This window comes from Sorex fumeus, unplaced genomic scaffold, assembly GCF_029834395.1.
Source record: "Sorex fumeus unplaced genomic scaffold, SorFum_2.1 ptg000098l, whole genome shotgun sequence".
NCBI classification, from domain to species: Eukaryota; Metazoa; Chordata; class Mammalia; order Eulipotyphla; family Soricidae; genus Sorex; species Sorex fumeus.
Genome location: NW_026606155.1, coordinates 87573399 through 87597731, shown reverse-complemented (window position 1 = coordinate 87597731; position 24333 = coordinate 87573399). Strand labels below are relative to the sequence as shown.

At 50.0% G+C, this 24333-nt stretch overlaps 1 protein-coding gene across 1 annotated transcript; it reads left to right on the top strand.

Moving 5' to 3' along the window:
* Positions 1–1504: 1504 nt before the first annotated feature.
* Positions 1505–24240, top strand: STRC (stereocilin). The gene is made up of 29 exons (XM_056133977.1): positions 1505–1556; positions 2366–3154; positions 3246–3270; positions 4476–5730; positions 6638–6700; positions 6808–6918; positions 7151–7317; positions 7492–7678; positions 7815–7930; positions 8180–8312; positions 8681–8863; positions 9087–9125; positions 9308–9475; positions 9693–9758; positions 10363–10491; positions 10799–10857; positions 12122–12245; positions 12344–12456; positions 16684–16819; positions 17121–17317; positions 17483–17573; positions 17775–17931; positions 19176–19345; positions 20458–20613; positions 22962–23104; positions 23288–23436; positions 23651–23748; positions 23836–23983; positions 24143–24240. The coding sequence occupies exons 1-29, from the start codon at positions 1505–1507 to the stop codon at positions 24238–24240; spliced, it is 5322 nt and encodes a 1773-aa protein (XP_055989952.1).
* The last annotated feature ends 93 nt before the right edge of the window (positions 24241–24333 follow it).

The following is a 24333-nucleotide window of genomic DNA, read 5'->3' as shown; positions in this document are numbered from 1 at the left end:
TTACTCCTGGCTTTACGCTCAGGGATCCGGTCAGGGTTAAAGTATCTTCTTTCACTCTTTCTTCCTCCTTCCCTTTCTTTCTTTCTCCCCCCCCCCACACACACCCTTCCCCTCCTTCTTTCTTTCCTTCTTTCCTTCTTTCTTTCTTTCTTTCTTTCTTTCTTTCTTTCTTTCTTTCTCTCTTTCTCTCTTTCTTTCTCTCTCCCTCCCTCCCTCTCTCTCTCTTTTTCTTTCTTTCTTTTTCTCTTCTTCCTTCTTTCCTTCTTTTTCTTTCTTTCTCATTCATTCTTTTTTGTTTTGTTTTGTTTTGTTTTGGGGCCATACACAGTGATTCTCAGGGATTACTTTCCTGGCCCTGCACTCAGGAATCACTCCTGGTAGTGCTCAGGCGCTATCTAGGGATTGAATACGTGAGAGCTGCATGCAAGGCAAGTGCCTTACCAGCTATTACTGTTGTTTTGGCCTCTGTATGATGGGAGGTTTAGGCCATGGATGTGGCTCTTGCAGGCCAGGCTTGTGTGAGCATTAAGCACTATGCCTAGTACTGGAAAAGGGAAAACAGATGGAAGGTTTGATCTATATGATCTCCAGAGTTCTATCTAGCTTTTAACGTGATTCTGAGTACTAAGTTAAAAGTTAATTGTAAACAATAATTACAATTGTTTTGTAATTATTATGTTTAAAATTATTTTGGTCACACCCAGCTGTGCCCAGGAGTCACTTGGGGGAACCAGGCCATGTCACAGATGGAACTCTTATCTTCTCTCTACCTCTGTCTTCTCAATGCATGCTCTGCATTGAGCTCTCTTTCTGGCCCTCCTCTTTTCTGAACCACCCCATCCTGAGACCAGACCTTAATTTTCATTCCTTTTCTCTCTTTGCAATTCACATTTCTTTTGTTGGGCCTTCTAGTGCTTTCAGGGACCAAGAGGGCTCCCTGTAGGGGTGCTTGGAAGGCCATGTAGAGCCAGGGATTTCACTGAAGTCCTGTGCATGCCAGCATGTGCTCCAGCTTCTCTTCTCTGTTCCCATGATGCCCAGTTCCTTTCTCCCCGATCCTCTTTCTTCCTGGATTCCCTCAAGCCCTATGTGCTTTTCAAAACCTTTTTGAGCCCTATTGATTGTTCTTTTTATTTTCTGCAGACACCCTACCCTCACCTCAATTACACCCCTGGTCTCCAGTTGTATGTCCAGGCCTACCTATACCTCTCTGCATCCTGGCTCCAAGTGAAACTCTCTTCATGAGCTCCTCCAAGGGCCCCCTGGGATCCCCTATCATTCATCTCTCTCACAGATGCACACCTTTCTCCCTAGACCAAGGATCAGGTATTCAGTGGCTCAGGTGACAAACCTGCTGTCAGGTTACAGATATTGTTTCCTGAAAGACCACATTACGGTGTCAGTGGAGACGCAGACGGCCTGCAGTGCTTCCCCTCACCTGGCTGTCCCACAAAAGGTGAGAGGAACCAGAACTCCCTTCTAGGACCAGCGCTTACCTGGAAATATGGCTCCGAGCCTCTGGCCCCTGCTGGTGCTGCTGCTGCTGTCTTGTGCAGGTGAGAGGAGCCAGGAGCAAGGCTGGGGGAAGAGGGTGGTCAGCAGTAAGAGGCTGAAGAATATGCAGAGTGACAGAGGGGCCAGGGAAACTGCTCAAAGGGCTGGAACATATGCCAGCATGGGCAGTGGCCCTGGGTTCTGTCCTGGGTGCCACATGGCTTCCTGAGCACCACTGGTTAGAGCCCTGGTATCCTGCAGCACTGCTTGGGAAGTAACCCCCCCCCCACACACACACACACCCTTTCCCTCCTCCCCCAAATAAAAGGAATGTAGAGATAAGCACAATGGGCAGGCAACAAAGGAACAAGAAAAAGCATCAGCAACTAGAGCCAAGGGTCATACCCAGGGAATGGGAGTTAAGAAAACAGATCAAGAGTCGGAGTGATAGTACAACAAGTAGGGCATTTGCCTTGCATCCGGCTGACCTGGGTTCGATCCCCAGCATCCCATATGGTTCCCTGAGCACTGCCAGGAGTGATTCCTGAGTGCAGATACAGGAGTAACCCCTGAGCATCGCTGGGTATGACCCAAGAAGAAAACAAAAAAGAAAAGCAGATCAAAGGCTAGAGAAAGAGCTTGAAGTGCAGGAGGCCTGGGATGAAGACCTAGCACCACATGGTCCAGCAACACCCTACCCCCCTGAACCACCCCCCCCCCCCCAGGCACTATCCTGGAACTAGCCTCTGGGCACCTGCTCTGTTGGCAGGGGAGGGGAAAAAGTAGACCATGATATACTGTGGGTTAGTAAAATGAAGTGACTTGCAGGCAGGGACAAGGCTCTGGTGACCTCTGGTTTCTCTCCTTCCAGTGACACGGGCTCCTCCAGGGCCTCAGGCCTTGGACTCTTTCCCCTCCTTTCTGAAGTCATTGCTCTCCACCCTGGACCAGGTGCCTCGGGGGTCGCTCAGCCGTTCCAGCTTCTCCGCATTCCTGGCCAACATTTCCTCTTCCTTCGAGCCAGGGCGGGTGGGGGAGGCATCCATGGGGGAGCCGCCGCTGCTGCCCCTCCAGCCCCCCGCCCTGCGCCTCCACGACTTCCTGGTGACGCTGAGAGGCAGCCCCGACTGGGAGCCCATGCTCGGGCTGCTGGGGGACGTGCTGGCCCTGCTGGGGCGGGAGCAGACCCCCCGCGACTTCCTGGGCCACCAGGCAGGTGTACTAGGTGGCCTAGCAGAAGTCCTGCTGGGAGCCTTAGTTCCTGGAGGGCCTCCTGCTCCCACCCGGCCCCCATGCAGCCGCGACGGGCCCCCAGACTGTGTCCTGCAGGCCGACTGGCTTCCTTCTCTGCTGCTGCTGTTGGAGGGGACGCGCTGGCAGGCGCTGGTGCAGGTGCAGCCCAGCCGGGACCTCGCCAATGCCACCGACCTCCACGGGAGGGAGCCAGCTCCCCTTTTGCAGGGTCTGTTGGGTTTGCTCACCCCCGCGGGGGAGCTGGGCTCAGAGGAGGCGCTCTGGGGAGGTCTGCTGCGCACTGTTGGGGCCCCCCTCTATGCTGCCTTCCAGGAGGGGCTCCTCCGTGTCACTCACTCCCTGCAGGATGAGGTTTTTTCCATTCTGGGCCAACCAGAGCCTGATACCAATGGGCAGTGTCAGGGAGGTGAGTACTGCAGGGCTGCGGCTGGGCTGTGGCAGAGTGGGAAGGGGTGAGGTGTGGGGGTTAGTCTTCTTTCCTGCTCTCTCCCTCCTAGGCAACCTACAGCAGCTGCTCTTATGGTGAGTAACTGAGAGTGCTTCCAACAGGGAAGGAAAAGGCTGAGCGCAGGCTTTGCATATGGGAGACCCTGGTTCAATTCCCAGAACCATGTTGTCCCTAGAGCACCACCAGAAGTAACACTGAGCACAGAGCTGGGAGTAGTCCTGAGCATCACCAGGTATACTTGACCCTCCCACCAAAAAAAAAAAAATAATAAGAGGAAGCTGACAGAGGGGCGTGATTTAGTAGTTTTGGAATGAGACCATCTGGGCTGGTGTCTCAGCTATGACCTTGAGCAGATTCCTTTCTCATACAATGCCTCAGTTCCTCTCTCACAAAATATGGATGCTGGTAGCTGCCGTAGAGTTGTGATAAGAAATTAAATGAGGGGCTGGAGCAATAGCACAGAGGGTAGGGCGTTTGCCTTGCACGTGGCTGACCCGGGTTCGACACTCAGCATCTCATATGGTTCCCCTGAGCACCGCCGGGGGTAACTCCTGAGTGTAGAGCCAGGAGTAACCCCTGTGCATTGCTGGGTGTGACACAAAAAGAAAAAAAAATGAGATGCTACTCTGAGCGTAACTCCACTAGGACACACCGTGCTTTATGAATGTTAGCCAAGCAAGATGGGGTTTGAAAGAAAGAACAAGGTTGGATTTCTGTGGCCAGAGAGGTGAAATAGTGTGTAAGGCACTTGGTTTGCATGTGGCTAGTCCTGGTTCAAATTTCAGGCACCACATATAGTCTCCCAGGTCCTGCCAGGAGTAAGCCCTGACCACCATCAGGTGTAGCTCGAAAACAAGAAAACTGAATGGGGGGTGCGGGGGTGGGGGGTGGGGAGAGGAGGCTGGATTCTTACACTTATAATTTCAGTGCAACAGTGTCAGGAGACAGCCAGCTATATTCAGTTGCTGGACAGATTTCCTGATCTGGTCAACTGACAGTTATAGTTTATACCTGAAAGTATAAAATACACTTTTATAATATAAGAAAAGGTAAAAGGAGAAAGGGATCAGGGGCTAGAAGGGACTCTAATAGTCCTGGAGCTCTAGCTCATCATGCCCTCTCCCCAGCATTTAAATCAGTAATCCATGGCCAGGGGCCTCACTTTTGGAAAAGCCCATTCTTGCCCTCCCATCTAGAGGCTTCTGGGCCAGGGTCAGAATGTGCAGCTGGAGGGAAGAGTAACTGACCACACCCTGCCTGCTCCTCCCTCCATGCCCAGGGGTGTCCGGCACAACCTCTCCTGGGATGTCCAGGCACTGGGATTTCTGTCTGGATCGCCGCCCCCAGCCCCTGCCCTCCTCCACTGCCTGAGTGCGGGCGTGCCTCTGCCCAGGGCTGCCCAGCCCGCAGCCCACGTCAGCCCTCGCCAGCGACGCGCCATCTCCGTGGAGGCCCTCTGCGAGAACCATTCGGGCCCAGCACCGCCCTACAGCATTTCCAACTTCTCCATCCACTTGCTGTGCCAGCATGCCAAGCCTGCCACCCCGCAGCCCCCTCCCAGCACCATCGCTGTCTGCCAGACAGCCGTGTGGTATGCAGTCTCCTGGGCCCCCGGCGCCCAGGGCTGGCTCCAGGCCTGCCACGACCAGTTTCCCGATGAGTTCCTGGAGGCCATCTGTAGCAACCTGTCCTTTTCAGCCCTGTCTGGCCCCAACCGCCGCCTGGTCAAACAGCTCTGTGCTGGCCTGCTTCCACCCCCCACCAGCTGCCCCGAGGGCCTGCCCCCTGTTCCCCTCACCCCAGAGATCTTCTGGGGCTGCTTCCTGGAGAATGAGACTCTATGGGCTGAGCGGCTATGTGGGGAGACCAGCCTGCAGGCCGTGCCCCCTAGCAACCAGGCATGGGTGCAACACGTGTGTCAGGGCCCTACCCCACACGTCACCGCCTCCCCACCCTGCCACAGAGGACCCTGTGGGGAGCGCTGCCCAGAGGGGGGCAGCTTTCTGATGATGGTCTGTGCCAATGATACCATCTACAAGGCTCTCGTGCCCTTCTGGCCTTGGCTGGCAGGTCAGTGCAGGATAAGTCGTGGGGGCAATGATACTTGCTTCCTAGAAGGGCTCCTAGGCCCTCTTTTGCCCTCTCTGCCACCCCTGGGACCCTCCCCGCTCTGCCTGACCCCTGGCCCCTTCCTACTTGGCATGCTCTCCCAGCTGCCACGCTGTCAGTCATCTGTGCCAGCCCTGGCCCACCCTACTCGTCTCCACTATCTCCTGCGCCTGCTGACCTTCCTCCTGGGTCCTGGGGCCGGAGGGACCGAAGCCCAGGAGATGCTTGGGCAGGCCCTGCTTCTCTCCAGTCTCCCAGACAACTGCTCCTTCTGGGATGCCTTCCGCCCCGAGGGCCGCCACAGTGTGCTGCGGACAGTCGGGGAGTACCTGGAGCAGGAAGAGCAGGCGGCCCTGCTGGACTTTGAACCCTCTGGCAGTCAGCACTCAAGCCTAAGCAAAATGGAGCTGCTGTCTTGCTTCAGTGTGAGTGATGCGCCAGTGCGGAACTTCCTGGAACAGAGGGAAGGGCCCCTCTGAGGAATTCCCTGTGGCAGGAGAGGTGGAGGAGAGTGCAGAGTGGTCCAAACTTAGAGTTTTGAAGTCAGGCCGATGTTCCTGTCTTAATTCTGTGATGGATATTGGAAGAACTCCTCTGTAAATGGGGAGTCGGAGGGGATAATGGGAACATTGTCAGGGTGATGAAGGATTCACCAGAAATAGTATGGGCTGAGTATGGTCCACGAGACATCACCACGCAATTACTGTGATTTCACTGTTCCTTCTGACTCCGCTTCACCCTGTTTCTGCTCCAGAAAGCAAAGGGATCAAGTTAGAGGACTCTCGTTCTGCCCCCAAGGAGCAAAAATGAAAGGATGGCAAAATAAGAAATGGGGAAACAGGGCAGATCTGAGAAACATTCAAAAGATTTGAATTGTAGGTTCAGCTATGTCACAAATTAGCATGGGCTTAGGCAAGTAACTTCATTTAGCTTTCCTGGGCTTTAATTTCTCCTCTGTAGAAAGAAGGGGCTAGAATTTGTAAAAACCCTATTTCATTCATCTAGAGCCTGTACTCTGTGTAAGGGGCTATATTCAGTTCTGTAGGGTACAGGAAGATTATTTACTCCCATGTCAGGGCTAACCAAGTGCTGAGACCAGTGAAATGGGATTAGACTGTCTCAGAGTCATTTGGGTCAGATCTACAAGTATTTATGGAGCCAGCTACAGAGATGACATGGTCCCGGGCCTAAAGGAGTTTACTGTTTGAGAAGACACACACCCCAGCTTCAGTTGAAGAACAATGCGTCCTGGCCATCACAGCGGAGGGAGGCAGCAGCCGCGGGTGGGACAGAGGAGAAGCTCTCCTGGCCTCTTGTCTGTCTCGCCACCAGCCTGTGCTGTGGGATCTGCTCCAGAGGGAGAAGAGTGTATGGGCCCTGCAGATTCTGATGCAGGTAATGTGAGAGGGATCCATCCGGGATTACAGCCCAGAGTGGACTGGATGCTGGGTACCAACTGAGGGTCCTGCCCTGGCCCGTGAGCTGTACCCTTCTGCTCGCAGGCGTATCTGCACATGCCTCCAGAAAATCTCCAGCAGCTTGTGCTTTCAGCAGAAACGGAGGCTGCTCAGGGCTTCCTGACACTCATGCACCGTTCCTGGGCCCAGCTGCAGGTGGGTTCCGAGGGGGCCTGAGTGTGTGTGTGTGTGTGTGTGTGTGTGTTGTGTGTGTGTGTGTGTGTGTGTGTGGCCAAAGGGCAGGACAGGGAGTCAAGGAATCCAGAGTCCCCTGTGCAGAGAGGGCTTGCTCTAGTGGACAGAGGAACCTATGCAAAGGGGTGGACAGGGTACTAAGCATCTCCAGAGCCAGCATTCATCATTCATTGTTGGACCCCCATGCCCCCAGGTCCCACCATCAGAGGAGCAAGCCCTGGGTCGCCTGACAGCTCTGCTGCTCCAACGTTACCCTCGCCTCACCTCCCAGCTCTTCATTGACCTGTCACCACTCATCCCCTTCTTGGCCGTCTCTGACCTAATGCGTTTCCCACCATCCCTTCTGGCCAATGACAGCGTGTAAGGATCCCACACTACCCCTCCTGGCTCTGTCAGAACCAGTGTCCCCACCCATTCAAACCAGGGACAGTCTCCTTCCTGCATGCCATAGCTGCGTTGCAGAGCCGCATTGCAGATCCAGGACACAGCTTGGAACAGGGCTGAGGACCCATTAATACCCATTCCTCTCTCCAGCCTGGCTGCCATCCGGGATTACAGCCCAGAAATGAGGCCTGAGCAGAAGGAGGCTCTGGCCAGGCGACTGCTGGCTCCGGAGCTGTTTGGGGAAGTGCCCGCCTGGCCCCAGGAGCTGCTGTGGGCAGTGCTGCCCCTGCTCCCCCACCTCCCTCTGGAGAACTTCCTGCAGCTCAGCCCTCACCAGGTGTGAGAATCTTGCCCTGGGCTTGACCACCCCATTTTCTGCTGGGGATGGGAGTCTGTCAGAGGCGTTTCTTCTAGTAAAGCCTGTCCTAGTGTTCCATGGAGACCCCAACCTGCGCTGACCCTCCCCCTCCCAGATCCAGGCCCTGGAAGACAGCTGGCCAGCAGCGGGTCTTGGGCCAGGACATGCCCGGCATGTGCTGCGCAGTCTGGTGAACCAGAGTGTGGAGGATGGGGAGGAGCAGGTGCGCAGGTGAGTGGGGCTGGGGGGCAGTGATCCAGGGGGAGAGGAGCACCAGATGCCATGGTGGGTTGGGGTTCTAGGAAGGAAGCAGGGCTTCAAGGGAGTAGGCAGTGACCCTAAGCTGTGTGGGGTCCAGGGAAAGGCTATTCATGTTGCCCACGAGTCCTGGTTCTCAGCCGACTCCATGTCCCCACATGATCCCTGCCTAGCACCAGCCTCAATGACCGCCCCCCAGGCCAGCCTTATGCCCTCCCTCAGGCTGGGGCCTCTCGCCTGTTTCTTGAGCCCTGAGGAGCTGCAGAGCCTGGTACCACTGAATGATCCCATGGGGCCGGTGGAACGGGGTCTGCTGGAATGTGCTGCGAATGGGACTCTCAGCCCACAAGGGCGGGTAAGGCCCTTGGTGCAGGCCCCGCTGGCTGCAGGTTTTCCCGGGACTGTGTGGACCACATGCTCAGTCATCTCAGCCAAGCCTGACCACAAAGGGAGCAGTTTCCCCCCTCTCCCCTGCCTCCTGAGACCTTCCCTCCTCACGTCATAGCCACTCTTACCTGTTACCCCCCCCCCTTCCTGGTCCTGCCCCAGTCTTGTCTATGACACCACATGGACATCTCAAACCCAGGATGCTCCTTGTCCAGACTCAGTTCCAGACCTGAGCTCTGGGCCTGGCAAATCCTGATGTGGGATTGGAGAGTGGGATTTCCTGTCCTGCCCCACCTTAGTTTCTTCCCTCCAGTCCCAAACTTTCTTTACTTCCAGGTGGCATATGAACTTCTGGGGGTCTTGCGTTCATCTGGAGGAGCAGTGCTGAGCCCCCGGGAGCTGCGGGTCTGGGCACCCCTCTTTCCGCAGTTGGGTCTCCGCTTCCTGCAGGAGTTGTCTGAACCGCAGCTTAGAGCCCTACTTCCAGCCCTGCAGGGAACCAGCATCACCCCTGCCCAGGTGGGCCGCTGGCATCCTCTGCTCCCAGAGCCCCGGCCAGAGAGTGGTCTGCCGAAGCCCCCTTGGCTGTTTCAAAGGGCACCCCTCATTCCCCTTCCTCAGATCAGCAACCCTGAGCCATGCTGGTCACTAGGGGTCTAGAGAGGTAGCTGGCAATTGGGGGGGGGGGGCAGGTCCTAGCTGCTGGGATCTGAGCTCCGTTTCCTGTCCTGCCTGGCCTTAGGCTGTCTTGCTTCTTGGACGGCTTCTCCCTCGACATGACGTGAGTAGTAGCAACTTTTCCACCTCTCCCAGAGGCCTCTCGCTCTTTTTACCTGGCTCCCAAGTCCGCCCCTTCCTTCCCCTCAGTTCCCCTTCCCTGGCACCTCCTTGCCACACCCTGGTGGCCAGCTTCCCACCATCCTGGCCTCATTCTTCAGGCCTCTTGCCCCTCTTGCTCCCCAGATGTCCCTCGAGGAACTCTGCTCCTTGCACCCTCTGCTGCCAGGCCTCAGCTCCCAGACACTCCAGGCCATCCCTCGGAGGGTGCTGGTGGGGGCCTGTTCCTGCCTGGGCCCTGAACTGTCGCGCCTCTCAGCCTGCCAGACAGCTGCTCTGCTGCAGACCTTCCGCGTAAGGCAGCAGTGGGCCCAGATGGGGGGTGGGGGGCAGTTATGCAGGGATGGGGACCTAGGCTCAGGAAAGCATATTCCCTCTAGGGAAAGCCTCCCCGCCCTCCCCACTTCCCAATACACTCAGTCACACGTATGCACATGCACACGTGCATGAATGCAAACACAAGCCCATGTGCTCACATACATTCACAGACACACTGCTACTTCTCATGCAGGTGAAAGATGGAGCGAAAAAAGTGGGTGCAACAGGGGCTGGTGCAGCTGTGTGTATCCCTGGTCAGGTATGTGTGGGATCTCCCTGCTAAGCTCCCCATGACCCAGGGCATTTTCATAGGTCCCTGCAGCCTCCTCTTCTCCTCTGCTGGTCTTGAGAGTCTAGGTTCCCTCGGTGCCCACTCAGGCATAACCTGCCCTATCTGGTCCAGGTGCAGGACAGCCCGCCTCATACCAGCTTAGAATGTCAAAAGGGTCTAGAAATCTTTCAGGTCAACTCTTTTTTTTTTTCTTTTTGGGTCACACCCGGCATTGCACAGGGGTTACTTCTGGCTCATGCACTCAGGAATTACTCCTGGCAGTGCTTGGGGGACCATATGGGATGCTGGGGATTGAACCCGGGTTGACCGTATGCAAGGCAAACACCCTACCCGCTGTGCTATCGCTCCAGCCCCTCAGGTCAACAATTTCAGCCCAAGAGCCCAAGACTGGAAGGGGAAGGATTTATTTCAGCAAGAGCCTTAAAAAGCCGCAACATTTGACTGTGACTATGGGAGGGCTCTGGGCGGCACTGAAGCAGATCCTCCTGCCAGCCCAGACCTTCTCCTAGCTTTGGTCCCTTCACTGAGGGCTGAGGCTTCCATCACTGCACTGCTATCCCCATCCCACCAGCAGCCCGTCCCCACCACCTGGCCAGAATGCCTGCTGCCACTGCTCCCGCTGAAGCTGCTGCAGGTGGACTCTGCGGCTCTCCTGGCTGACCGAAGGCGCTACCGGCAGCTGCTCTGGTCTGAGCAGCAGGTAACGGCTCCCAGGTGCCTCAGAACTCCACTCTCTGACTCTCTTCCTCCTCCCTCACCCTCCCTGGGCCCTAATTGAGGCCATGTACCTAGGACCCTTTACAGTGTGACTTGTTTTACTATTTCTTCCTTCTCCCTATTCTTCCCCCATCCCACCCACCCCATTTAGGACAGTAGGAGGCTGGCACGGTCCCACAAGCTCAGAGACAGAACTGGATCCAAGGACAGAATTGGTGCAACCCTTTCGGTTTTGGGAATGGTATCTGTTATGGCTGTGAGGCAGTGGCCCCTCTTTATTTCTCTCACAGTCACAGTTTCTCTGGAAGAAGATGCAGGTGCCCACCAACTTGACCCTCAGGAATCTGCAGTGAGTAACTAGCGTGCAACAGTGAGTTTAGTTCCGCTCCTGTGTTCTGAGTGTTCACCTTATACCAGGCACAGTGATCACTGTGGGGTATCTAGGGATGGGCGCCACATGTATCCAGCCTGGGCTTGTTCTTCTGACTTTCTCTCTCCTAACTCTCCTGCCCTTTCTTCAGGAATGCCCCCTGCATGCCCCCACCCAACCCCACTCTCCATCCTAACTGATCTAGAGGATTCAGAAGATCTGGGTTCAGGTCTCGGTCCCATCACCTGTTTGTGATCTTGGGCAAGTCAATTAGCCGAAGTTTCTGTTTTTTTTTTTTTTCTGTACGATAAACGTTTAAAATGATACCTGCATTGTAGGTAGTTGTGAAGATGAAAAGAACTAAGACAAAAAAATAAAATTTGCATAATACAGTGTCTGGCCCAGTGTGAGTTCCCAGTAGACATTTTCAGTTATTAGTTTAATTCAAGGTGACTTTCCTAGCCACCAGATGAGTAGCACTAAACATCACTTTCTCTACACCCTTGAGACCCAAAGACCCCACAATTCAAACACATGGTTTTAGGGTCAGAGACTCGTGTATGTGCTCTGAGTGTTGAAGGATCCAACACCACATGGTCCTCTGAGCACTGCCAGGAGCAGCCCCTGAGCATTGCGTTGGGTGTGTCCCCAAAACAAAAGCAAGTGTAAAACTTTTAAAATGGGGTCAGAGAGGTAGCACTAGGGTTAAGTCGCTTGCCTTGCACACATCCTGATCTGGTTCAATCCCTTGCACCACATATGGTCTCCCGAGCACCTCTGGGAGTGATTGTTGGGTACAGAGCCAGGAGTAAACCTGAGCACAGCCAGGACCCTCCCCTCCTCAAATGAAAGAAGATAAATAAGTGCATGATTTTAGTGTTACTTGACCACATTTATAGTTGAACAATGCTGGGAATGTTGACCTCATTAAATTTTCATGTTTCTTCTCTGATAAGCACTGATAATGTTGGGACTGAGGTTTCAACTTGCACATTGAATGTGCAAGGCCCTGGGGCTTAATCTATGGCACTTTATGGCTCTATAAGTATCACCAGGAGACCCCGCCCCCAAACACCCCAGCAATGTTGTTTTGGGGGGAGCCAATGAGATTATCTATGGAAAAGCATTTCTAAAAGTGGAAATGACCAGAAGTGAATATCTGTACCTATGGTGTGTATTAATATTAAGGAGCAGATAGGTTGAGGCATGTGTTGAATGAGCATCTACCCACTCATATCCACAGGGCTCTGGGAACCCTGGCAGGGGGCATGTCCTGTGAGTTTCTGCAGCAGATCAACTTGATGGCAGACTTCCTCGAAGTGATTCATATGATCTATCAACTGCCCACTGGGGTTCGAGGAAGCCTGGTGAGAGCTGTGTGGGAGCAGGGAGGGGACCCTGGATATAGAACCTAGCTCCCATGTTCAGCTCTGGCCTGACCCCATCTCCCATTCTATTCCACCAGAGGGCCTGTATATGGGCAGAACTACAAAGGAGGCTGGCAATGCCAGAGCCAGAACCAGCAACCCTGGGGCCAGAACTGAGCGGGCTAGACACCAAGCTCCTTCTGGACTTACCGTAAGTGCTACCACTGGAGATACTGGATCCTCAGGAAGCTCACCCTGGGATTGATCAGCCCTTAGGAAATGTCCCAGAGGTGAGGGTGCTTCTGTCTGTTGCTCCCTGACATCAGTTATAACCCCCCAAACAGAGGATTCTGTTCAAAGTTGCTCTCTGTACTGATGGACAAACCCTCAGAACGAGGGACAGCAGAGGGGAGAACACAGCGATAGATCTTCATGAATAATCTTAATATAACCTACATCATATCATTTAATTTATTTAGTGGGGGGGTACCAAGCAGTGCTCTGGGGACCTGGAGGCCATACCCAGGGATTCTTGGTTAACCCCTGATGGTTAAATATTTGGGTCAACTGTTACTGCATACCCACCAAGGCCATCCTGGTATTACTTGGGTTCAGGGTAACAATGGCAGTGCTCAGGGGGCCACACAATGCTTGAACTTGAACTTGGTCCCTGTGCAGAGAGGCACATTTCCCTTACTGCTGTGCTCTCTTCCCAGCAACTAGCTTGGTCACATTAATAAAGATGAAGTACCTCTGGCAGCAGAGAGATGAAACAATAGTACAATGGGTAGGGTGTTTGCCTGGCCACACAGCCATCCTGGATTCTATCTCAGGCATTCCATATGGTCCCCTTAGCCCTCTCTGAATATAGCTGGTCATGTCTCCCAAACAAAACAAACAAAACACACACACATAAACGAGGGTGGCAGTGGTCTAATCTGCCCTAGATGATTGAATCTTCTTAGGGCACTATGCTCTCAGCACGTGGGACAGAATAGAATGTATGAAAAGTGTGATATTCGCCTTCAAATATTCAAAGAACTATCAAATGTATAAAGGACAGGTATGCTTTCATTTGTTTTGTTTTTTTTCAGTGCTGGGAATGGAACCCAAGTTTCTTGCATACCTGGGTTAAGCCATATCCTCAGTCTGGTTTGCTTTTAAATGGTTCCATTTGGACTAGAACTATTAAATGGAAATCAGTTTTTTTCACAATATAATAAAAAATATTAAGGTAATAAATTCCCAGCCATCAGAGGTAGTCAACTCTAGGCAAAATGGCCCCTCAGCAGGAATGTTGTAGAAAAAATTCAAGTCTGAGTTGCCGAGAGAGAAAAGATAGTTAAACCTAAGTCTCCTGCCAACCCAGAGATTCAGGAGTTTCTGCTTCTCTCACTCATAGGCTTCTTCTCCCATCCCCAACCACTGTAATCAGAGTAGAAAAAAAGCTAATCCTGGGGTTGTGGTAATGATAAAAAGCAGTTGGCTTATCTTTCTTGTTGTTTTGTTTTTGTTTTTGAGCCACTGTGGGTGGTTCTCAAGGCTTACTCCTAGCTCTGAACTCAGAGATTGCCCCGGTGGGACTTGAGGGATCATACAGTGTGCCAAGGATCTAACCCCAGTTCGCTGCATGCAAAGCAGACACCCTACTTGCTTTGGTATTATCACTCCAATTCAATTTACTGTTTTTTAAAGGCCCTTTCCATGGATTTTGACTGTAGCACTATTGGATATTTTTCCAGAATTAATAACATTAGAGTACAGAATGCCATGTGTTATTTCTAGGTAAAAGGACTTATAAAAATCCATGGAAAACTAACTTTCTCTTGGAGGAAAAAAGACTTTTCTGTAAAAATTTTTTACTTGAAAATAATGTAGAGGTTCCTATAGATAAACATGCTTTTTGATAGCACAGTTATTTTGTTATAATTTTTCTTACTTTACTAGATTATCTGTGAAAAATTTTATACAGGGTTTTCTACTTAAAAACTATTTGCTTATTAAACTCATTCTTCTGTTTAATCAGTAGCACAGAAAGTTTTCGTATTGATGAGAAGGGTGAGTTATTTTCACTTAAGTGCATGAGCATAAATGAAAATTAAAGACTTGTAGACTCTAGCTTTAGCTTCACATGACTTTTGACATCTTTTATTTTCACATAACTTCCTAAATATTCATTCTGCAGTATTAAACATTTTATGCTACAATTTTCTTTTGTTTTGGGGGGTGTGTGTTGGACCAAACCAGATGTGCTTAGGGATCAAACAGGAGTCTGTTGTGTGTAAGTTCCTTAACCTTGTACTATTCCCCAACTTCAATGTTAAAAATTTTCAAAAACGATTATCTTTGTTATTAAATGTAGTGAATAGACTATCAGGTTAATTAAAGTTAATGTATGTTTACATCATAAAAAAAAAAGGACTTACAAAAATCCATTTAAGATACCAGGGATACCACTCAAGTTGGAGTGCATGCTTTGTTTTGTTTTTGTTTGTTGTCAACACCTAGCGATGCTCAGGGGTTACTCCTGGCTCTGCACTCAGGAATTACTCTTGGTGGTGCTCAGGGGACCTTATGGGATGCTAAAGATCAAACCCAAGTTGGCTGTGTGCAAAGCAAATGGCCTACCCGCTATACTATTGCTCTAGCTCTGGAATGCATGTTTTGCACCAGGACTCCTAGGTTTGATTCCTGCCTGGCACTGTAGGGTCCCCTGAACACCATTGCATGCAACCCCTAACACTGGATGTGTTACCCTAAAACAAACATGAGATCCATGGAAATTTATATTAAATGCATAGGTCATCAGGACATACCTGCTGGTATTTAAGGGCTATTTCTGGCCCTATGTTTAGAAGTGACCCCTGACAGTGCTTGCGGGGGACTACATGTGATGCCGGAGTGATTCCTGGCTGTGCTCAGGGAACCATTATCATTTGATTCATATGAAAAAACCTAGGGGTAAAATAGGTATCTCCTTCCTTCCTTCCTTCCTTCCTTCCTTCCTTCCTTCCTTCCTTCCTTCCTTCCTTCCTTCCTTCCTTTTCTTCTTTGGTGCTGAGATTGAATCTAATGAGAAAACACTGTCACTGTCACTGTCCTCCTGTTGTTCATCGATTTTCTCAAGCGGGCCCAGTAACATCTCCATCTCGAGACTTTGTTGTTACTGTTTTTGGCAGATCGAATACGTCACGGGGAGCTTGCCAGGCTCTGCCGTGCGGGCAAGATACTCTCGGTAGCTTGCCGGGCTCTCCGAGAGGGGCGGAGGAATCGAACTCGGGTCGGCCATGTTGGCTGCGTGCAAGGCAAACGCCTTACCCACTGTGCTATCACTCCAGCCCAATGAGAAAACAAAGCATATCAAATATATGTAACTTATATAACTGCAAACAGGAGAGAACCACTTTGCAGCAGTGGAGGAAAAGTGGCATTGTGGAAAATGGGAATTGGGGGCAAACCCTGACCATTTGATCTCTGTGAATGTCTTTCAATCTATAATATGAGGAAGTTAAATAGTTCATTTTTTAAAAAATATTTATTAGTGAATCACTGTGGGGTACAGTTACAGACTTAGAAACTTTTGTGTTTGCAGTTCAGTCATACAATGATCAAGTACCCTTCCCTCTACAAGTGCCCATTCTCTACCACCAATGATCCCACCACCCCACCCCATCCCCCCACCCCACCCTGCCTCTGTGTCAGGGCAATTTAATAGTTCTTTTGCTTTTGGTTTTTGTTTTGGAACCATACACAGGTGTGCTCAGGTCTTACTCCTTGTTCTTTGTTCTGGGGTCACTCCTGGCAGTACTAGAGGGACGGTATACAGTGCCAGGAAGAGAATCAGGGTCAATGATGTGCAAGGCAAGTGCTTTATCCCCTTTTGTATTTCTCTAGCCAAATATGAGAACATTTAAAAGTAGTATTTAACAAAATTAATTATTTAGCATCGGCTTTTGGGGCAGGCTTGGGTGATGGTAGTAAAACTGAAATAATGGTGGTGGGAGGTGTAATGGTTGTGGGATTGGTGTTGAAATGCTGAATGTAATCAGTTACTGTGAATAACTCTTTGAAAATAAAAAAAGTAGTATTTTATATTTATATTTGTGACTTTTCATTCTATGGGATAAGGTAGGATTGTTATTTCTTTTCAGAAAGACTGAAAATGTCTTTTCTTATTTTGGAGGGGGTGGCCAGGGATGGAGTCCAGGGTTTCACAAAGCATAAACTTTACCATGGAGCTACATCCCTGGTCCCGAGAATTAGGTCACATCCTTTGTTCTCTTCCTTTGAGCACAGTGGTGGAACTTGAATTTAGGGACTTGTTCAGTTTGAGTTCCTGTTGGCTTGGTGTTGTCCTCTTTTCTGAGGAATGTGGCATTCGGTGTTTTCTCCCTCAGCTTGCTCAGCTCTGAGGATCCTTGCTATCAAACTGTTACAGGGTCCGGTTGATGGACAGATTGTCCAATGAATCTGTCATGTTGGTGGTGGAGCTGGTGCAGGGGGCTCCCGAGCAGCTGCTGAGCCTGACCCCACTGCACCGTGCAGCCCTGGCAGAGAAGGTGTTACAAAACCTGGTGAGAACCCACCTGATCAGACCTGGGATTGCCTAATATCTGTGAAATTCTTGCCCCGGCTCTATGGGTCCTACACCTTGAAAATCTGTGTCAATGAACCTCACTGGATTCTACTTCCCAATCTGCCTGTCTGCTCTTAACTGTATTCATTGTGTAACAAAAAGCTAACAAAGACAGTCAACTGCGTAAGGTGTCCAATTGGGAGTTGGAGGGAGGGAGGATCAAGGATCTTGGTGTCTTGTTTGGAATCTGGTTCTCTGAGTTGAAAGTGCATTATTTCAAGGCTGATGCTCCCATCCAGGCTCCAAAGGAGAGAGAAGTCTCACGGGAAGTGCTGGAGGCATTGGGCCCTTTGGTTGGATTCTTGGGCATCGAGAGCACAAGGCGGATTCCCCTCCACATCCTACTGGCCCATCTCAGCCAGCTGCAAGCCTTCTGCCTAGGGGAGCCATTTGCTACAGAGCTGGGCTGGCTGCTGTCCCAGGAAGCTGTTCTCGGGTATGGACCTCCAGGCATTGGAGATTCCAACTCATCCTTCCCCACCTTTTAATCACCATCGTTAGTGATGGTCTATTCATTGAGCTCTGAGCCCCCAATCCTGGCATATCCTCTTCCTGCTTCCTCTAAGAATCTCAGCCCTTGATCTTCTTCATGCCCCCTCAGGAAACCAGAGTTGTGGAGCCAGGATGAAATAGAGCAAGCTGGACGCCTGTTATTCACTCTGTCTGCTGAGGCTCTTTCCTTGATTCCCAGGGTGAGGTGGGGGAAACAAGGAGGGAGTGAATGCAGAGGGGACTGGTGAGCTGGCTCTGAGCGACTAAGGACAAGGAGGTTGAGGGCAGCAGATATGCAGCCTGAGTCTGAAGGAAATGTCTGGGAAGGAGAGAAGGTTCTGCAGTCAGAGCTGCAGCCGCTTGCTCTGGTCTCCCCACCTTCCTTCTGCCTTGTTCTGTAGGAGGCCTTGGGCCCCGAGACCCTGGAGCGTCTCCTAGAGAAACAGCAGAGCTGGGAGCGGAGCCGAGTCGGACAGATGTGTGGGGGGCCCCAGCTCACTCCCAAGAAAACGGCCCTGGTTGCTGGAATTGTGCGACCTGCTTTGGATGATCTTCCAGGTGAACCCCCCCCCCCCCAAACATGCATATGTCCATCCACTTGCAGGGGAGAAGTGGGGTGTACAATTGTGAAGTCTGGAATCTGGACTCACGGTCCACTGTGCCCTGCTCCCTGCACTTGGTGTTTCTCACCTAGAAAACCTGAAGGTTAGAGGCTTCAAGTCTTCTTTTAACTTGGGGAATTTAAAAACAGTAACCACCACACTCCCTTTTTTTTAAGCTCAGAAGTCTCCTTTTCCTGTTCTCTTACTCCAGTTGACTCATCTCTAGGTCTGGCTAAGTGTGCAGTTAGGGAGATGCTGAGGATGGAGGAAGAAGACACTGTGGACTAAGAATCTGGGGCTAAGTTTGTTCTGCCATAAGTCCTTGGGCTGGACTGAGGAGATGGCTTGAAGGGGTCAGAGAGATCCTGGTTTGAATTCCCAGTACCACCTATAGTCCCCTGAGCATAGCTAGGAGTACAGAGGCAGGAATAACCCCTGAATGCCACTGAGTGTGAGCCAAAGAAGCAAAACTAAACTAAACCAAAACCAAAACAAACAAACAAAAACAAATCAAGGAGCTGCAGAGCATGCTTGGATGCAGGAGCTATAGGTTCTAGCCCTGGTACACATAGTTTTCCTGAGCACTTCCACGAGTGACCCCAGAGCACTGCCAAGCACTATACAGGATATGAGCCCCCCCGCCCCCCAGTCCCACCAGATGTGGCCCTAGGAACAAAGAAATTAAAAAGTGTAGATATCATTCTTGGCCTGGAGCGATAGCACAGCGGTAGGGCATTTGCCTTGCGCACAGCCTGCCCGGCTGAGCCGAGTTCAGTTCCTCCATCCCTCTCGGAGAGCCCAGCAAGCTACCAAGAGTATCTCGCCCACATGGCAAAGCCTGGCAAGCTACCCATGACGTATTCAATATGCCAAACACAATAACAGCAAGTCTCACAATGGAGACGTTATTGGACCCACTCTAGCAAATAGATGAACAATGGGAGGACAGTGACAGTGACAGTGATATCATTCTAAATTCTTGGGCAGAACTCCATCAATCTTCCATCTAAAAACTGAGGCTTTGTCATTTTTTCCTCTAATACCCAGACTCCTATAAATCTCACACTAGTCTATCTATATCCCAGCAGTCCACACTGCCCCATCCTCCAAAGGTTGGAGGGATTACCCATCATCTCCAGATATTTCTCTTCGAAAAGTTCAACATTGCACTCACCTCCTGGCCCTGCTGTTCCCTTTCAGAACCTGTACCAGATTGTGCAGATGTGCGGGGCACTTTCCCTGCAGCCTGGTCTGCAGCCCAGATTGCAGAAATGGAGCTCTCTGATTTTGAGGACTGCCTGGCACTGTTTTCGGTGGACACAGGACTTGGACCTGAGGAACTCCGGGCAGCGATGAACAAGGCAAAGCAGGTTAGGGCTGAAGAGATTATTCGGGTTTGAAGATGGGGAAATATGAAGAACTTGGATGGGTATGATGTGGGACAGAGAACAGAGAGTGGGGGGAAGAGTAGGGAAACAGAAGCTAAAAAGAATGAAAGGGATTTAGGGGCCAGAGAGATAGTGCAGCAGGTAGGCATTTGCCTTGCATATGGTCAACCCTGGTTCAATCCCAGCATCCCGCATGGTTTCCCTAGCATTACCAGGAATAATTCCTGAACACAGAGCCAAGAATAATGCCTGAGTATCACTGGGAGTGGCCCCAAAATGAAAAACAAACAAAACATGAATGAAAAGGATTAAAATCTGAGCAGGAAGTTAAAAAGGACAAATGTTGAGGAAAGAAGGTTAGTGCAAAGGTTGGAAGAACTAGAGCAAAAGTTACCAAACTTTAATGTGTATCAAATCATCTGGGAAGCTGGGATGAGGCTCAGTGGAAAGCACAAATTTTGCATGAGACCCTGGGTAATAATAGTAATAATAAGGAGAAAAGAATTCTCTTTTCTTTTTTTTTTTTTTTTGCTTTTTGGGTCACACCTGGCATGCACAGGGGTTACTCCTGGCTCTGCACTCAGGAATTACCCCTGGCGGTGCTCAGGGGACCATATGGGATGCTGGGAATTGAACCCGGGTCGGCCGCATGCAAGGCAAACGCCCTACCCGCTGTGCTATTGCTCCAGCCCCATCTCTTTTCTTTTTAATACTGACAACAGAGTCACATACATACTAAACTAACTAAAGAACCTCTGGAACAGGATCTTAGCATCAACATTTTAGTAGGAACCAGGGAAAGCACATAAAAGTTTAGGACTTGCATACTAGTCTGCCCTTATTTCCTATTATAGTTTATAAAAGGAAAATAATAATGTCTTTTAATAATGTCTGAGTCAGAGGAACCCTAATGAAACCCTCTCATTTAACAGGCGGGAAAACAAACAAAAGATAGAGAAGTAGAGTGACTTTTTTCTTTTTTTTTTTCTTTTTTGCTAGAGTTACATAGTTAAGGTCTTAGACAAAACTAACACTCAACCTGCTGGCTCTTTCTCGTACCTTTTCCATTTACATTGTTCCTCTCTTTCCCCTAGTTGTGGGGTCCCCCCCGGGGATTTCGTCCTGAGCAGATCCTGCAGCTGGGTCGGCTCTTAATAGGTCTAGGAGAACGGGAGCTGCAGGAGTTGATGCTGGTGGACTGGGGAGTACTGAGCACGCTGGGGCAGATAGACGGCTGGAGTTCTGGCCAGGTAATCTCTTCTTCCATCTTACTGCCTTACTGCCTTACTGCCTTACTGCCAAACAATCATTCCACCTGGGTGGGCACTGGGTCATTTAAAGGTCAAGGAATATTAAACTGTGGCCCTGCATGGTGTCTTCCTTTTTGGGCACCCTCAGTTTTTCTCAGAGCTAATTCCTGGCATTCATTTCAGGGATCACTCCTGACTGGCCCAGGGAACCATATGGGGTGCTAGGGACTGAACCTTGGTCAGCTACATGCAAGACTAGCGCCTAACCCACTGTATTATCTTTCTGATCCCTTGGGGATTATTTTTAAAAATTCATTTTTTTATTTAGACATGATTGATAAACATCATGGTATATGTTTAAGGTGATGATTTGATTTATATGTATTATGAAATGATATCACATAATAGGTTGCTCTAACTTCCATCTTCTCATATAGAGGTTATAGAAAGAAAACAAGAATAGAAAGAAACAAGTTTTCTCCTGGTGATGAAAACTCTCAATATTTCCTTTTCTGTTTGTTTTTGTTTTGGGGCTGTGTTCAGAATTTACTCCTGTCAAGATTTACTCTTTTAATACATTTCCTATATATCATAAAGCAGTATTAGCTACAGTCATTATGTATGTAGTATCTTATAACTGGAAGTTTCTGCCATTAGCTACTTTCCTCCAATTCTCCCTTACCCCTATACCTTTCACCTCTGATCACTATAAATCTGGTTTCTCTTCCTGTGAGATTGGTTAGTTGTGCTTTTATCTGTTGGGACTTTTTAAGACTCTCTATAATAAGTTGGAGAGCCTGGCAAGCTACTCGGAGAGCCCGGCAAGCTACCGAGAGTATCTCGCCCGCATGGCAAAGCCTGGCAAGTTACCCGTGACGTATTCAATGTGCTAAACACAGTAACAAGTTTCAAAATGGAGACGTTCGAACAAATCGATGAACAACGGGAGGACGGTGTTATCAGTGTTATCTATAATAAGTGAGATCACGCAATACTTATTTACTTTGACAAATTTTACTTAGCATGATGACTTATCTATGGATAAGGGATTTATCCATAATTTAGGGATTATCTATGTTGTCACAGTGGCAGAATTCTCTTTCTCTCTCTCTCTCTTTTATTTGAGGGACATACCTGGTGGTGCTTAAGGAGCACTACTGGCTCAATGCTGATTTTCTCTCCTGGTGGGACTCAGGAAACCATGAAGTACTGGGAATTGAGCTTGGGCCTTTGGATGTGATCAGCCTTTTGCACCACCTCCCCAGCCCCAGACATTTCTTGTTTTTATGACTGAATAATATTTCATTGTATTTGCATACATATGTACAATGGTCACCTAGGCTGTTTGCATGGCTTGGCTATTGTAAACAGTACAGCGATGAACATGGGGATGCAGAAATCTTTTGGATTTAATGTTTTCTTTTCCTTTGGATATATTCTGAGAAGTAGAAGTGCTTATAGAATGATAATTCTATTTTTAGTATTATGAGGCTCCTCAATACTGTTTTTCATAGTGGTTATATTATTACGTTCACAACAACAGTATACAAGGTGTTTTGTTCGTACACATTCTCTCAACTTTCATATCAGCAGGTCGTTATCTTTTTTTTAATAGCCAACAGGTATGAGGTGCTATTTCATTGTGGTTTCAATTTACACAACCATAATAACTAACGATGCTGAGCATCTTTTAATGTATTTGTTGGTTGGCCATTCTTTTATCTGTTTTTCTTTATTTTGGTTTCTGGGAACCCAGGCACTTCATAGAAATGAAAGTCTCGGGGCAGGAGCTATAGTACAGCAGGTAGGGCGTTTGCCTTATACACGGCCAACCTGGGTTCAATCCCAAGCATCCCATATGGTCCCCAGAGCACTGCCAGAAGTAATTCCTGAGTGCAGAGTCAGGAAGTAACCCCTGAGCACCACCGGGTGTGACCCAAAAAGCAAAACAAACAAACAAATCAAGGTCTTATACATGTAGGGCATGTGCTCTCCCACTTAAATTCCCATATATATATATTATTTTCTTTGCAGTGCCAGGGAACAAACCCAGGACCTCATAACCTGCTGCCTCTTTTGACTTTTCTTGATACCAGTATTAGCAGCCTTAAGGATTCTTTTTAATACACTTTGAGGCCCTGGACACATAATTCTTCTTGCCTCTTCCTGGAGGCCTCCTCTCTTGCTGTCCCCTCAGGTGGATGCTTAACTTTTCCCGTGGCTCTTGGAGCCTGCAATTTTATTTATGAATGAGGATAATCTAGAAGCACTTGCTACGTCCCTGACCAGTTTCTCCCATTAACCTACTTCACTTCTCTCCTTGTTCTCTGCACACTCTGCCACTCCAGCTCCGGGTGGTGGTGTCCAGTTTCCTGCGGCAGAGTGGCCGGCACGTGAGCCACCTGGACTTCCTTCACTTGACTGCGCTGGGCTACACGCTCTGCGGACTGCGGCCGGAGGAACTACAGCATATCAACAGCTGGGAGTTTAGGTTATCTGTGGGGGAGGTGTAGGGGAGGAGGTGCCAAGGCAAAGGGGGGCTCACTGAGGAAAGGATTGTGAAGGGGAGGTGCCATGGAGGAAGGGCACTCGCTTGAAGCCAGCTGTGCCCACTCTACCTCCTTATGACCACAGACCTCTCCCTGGGTTGAATATCCCTTCTTTCATTCTGCAGCCAAGCAGCCCTGTTCCTTGGCAACTTGCGTCTCCAGTGCTCTGAGGAGCAGCTGGAGGTTCTGGCCCAGCTTCTGGTTCTGCCTGGAGGTTTTGGCCCAGTTAGTGACTGGGGGCCTGAGATCTTCACTGAAATTGGCACAATCGCAGGTAGGGAGGCTGGACTACTGCCAGTGCTAATTGTCAGGGGCTGGCATCCATACCATGGATGAAATACTCTGGAATTCTTCAGGTGGGAGTGGAGGAGGTATTAAGGTAAGAGGCCAGATGTGTGTTGGAAAGACTGAGAACTCTACAGTGTGAAAGAGAAGGGAGCAGGCTAATCTACGACAATGCTGAATGCGTTTCTCACTTGCTTCAACAGCTGGGATCCCTGACCTGGCTCTTTCAGCTCTGCTGCGGGAACAGATCCAAGGCCTTACACCTCTTGCTGTTTCTGTCATTCCTGCTCCTAAATTCGCTGTAAGTATCACTGACTGGGGTAGCCACAAGCAAGCCAGTGCCTGATGGGCTACAGTGTGTACCCATTCCAGCCATGCCCGCCCCCAGGTGGTGTTCAACCCTGCACAGCTATCCAGTCTCACCAGTGTCCAGGCAGCAGCAGTCACTCCTGAGCAAATGGCCTTTCTGAGTCCTGAGCAGCGGCGAGCAGTGGCATGGGCCCAACATGAGGGGAAGGAGAGCCCAGAACAGCTGGGTGAGCTATATAGCATGACCCTTTCCTCTTGAGCTAGAGTCCATGTAGAACCTATCCAGGGAGATCCCTAGAGGAAAGGTCTCCAGGCAGATAGCTTCCAAATTTCAGGAGCGCCTGGGAAGGATGTGAATTAGTCCCTCAATCCCCATCTCCTGATAGGTCGAAGCACAGCCTGGGGACTCCAATGGCCACTACCCTTCTGGGCCCTTGCACTGACCATCTGCTTCTTCAGCAACCTGCTGAGTCTCTTGGAGTGAATCTGCTCGAGATTGTTGGGAAAAAAACCTTAAGTCATAATGAATAAAGTACAAATGGATGTGCATTCTAATAATTCTTCAGAAACTAGTGAG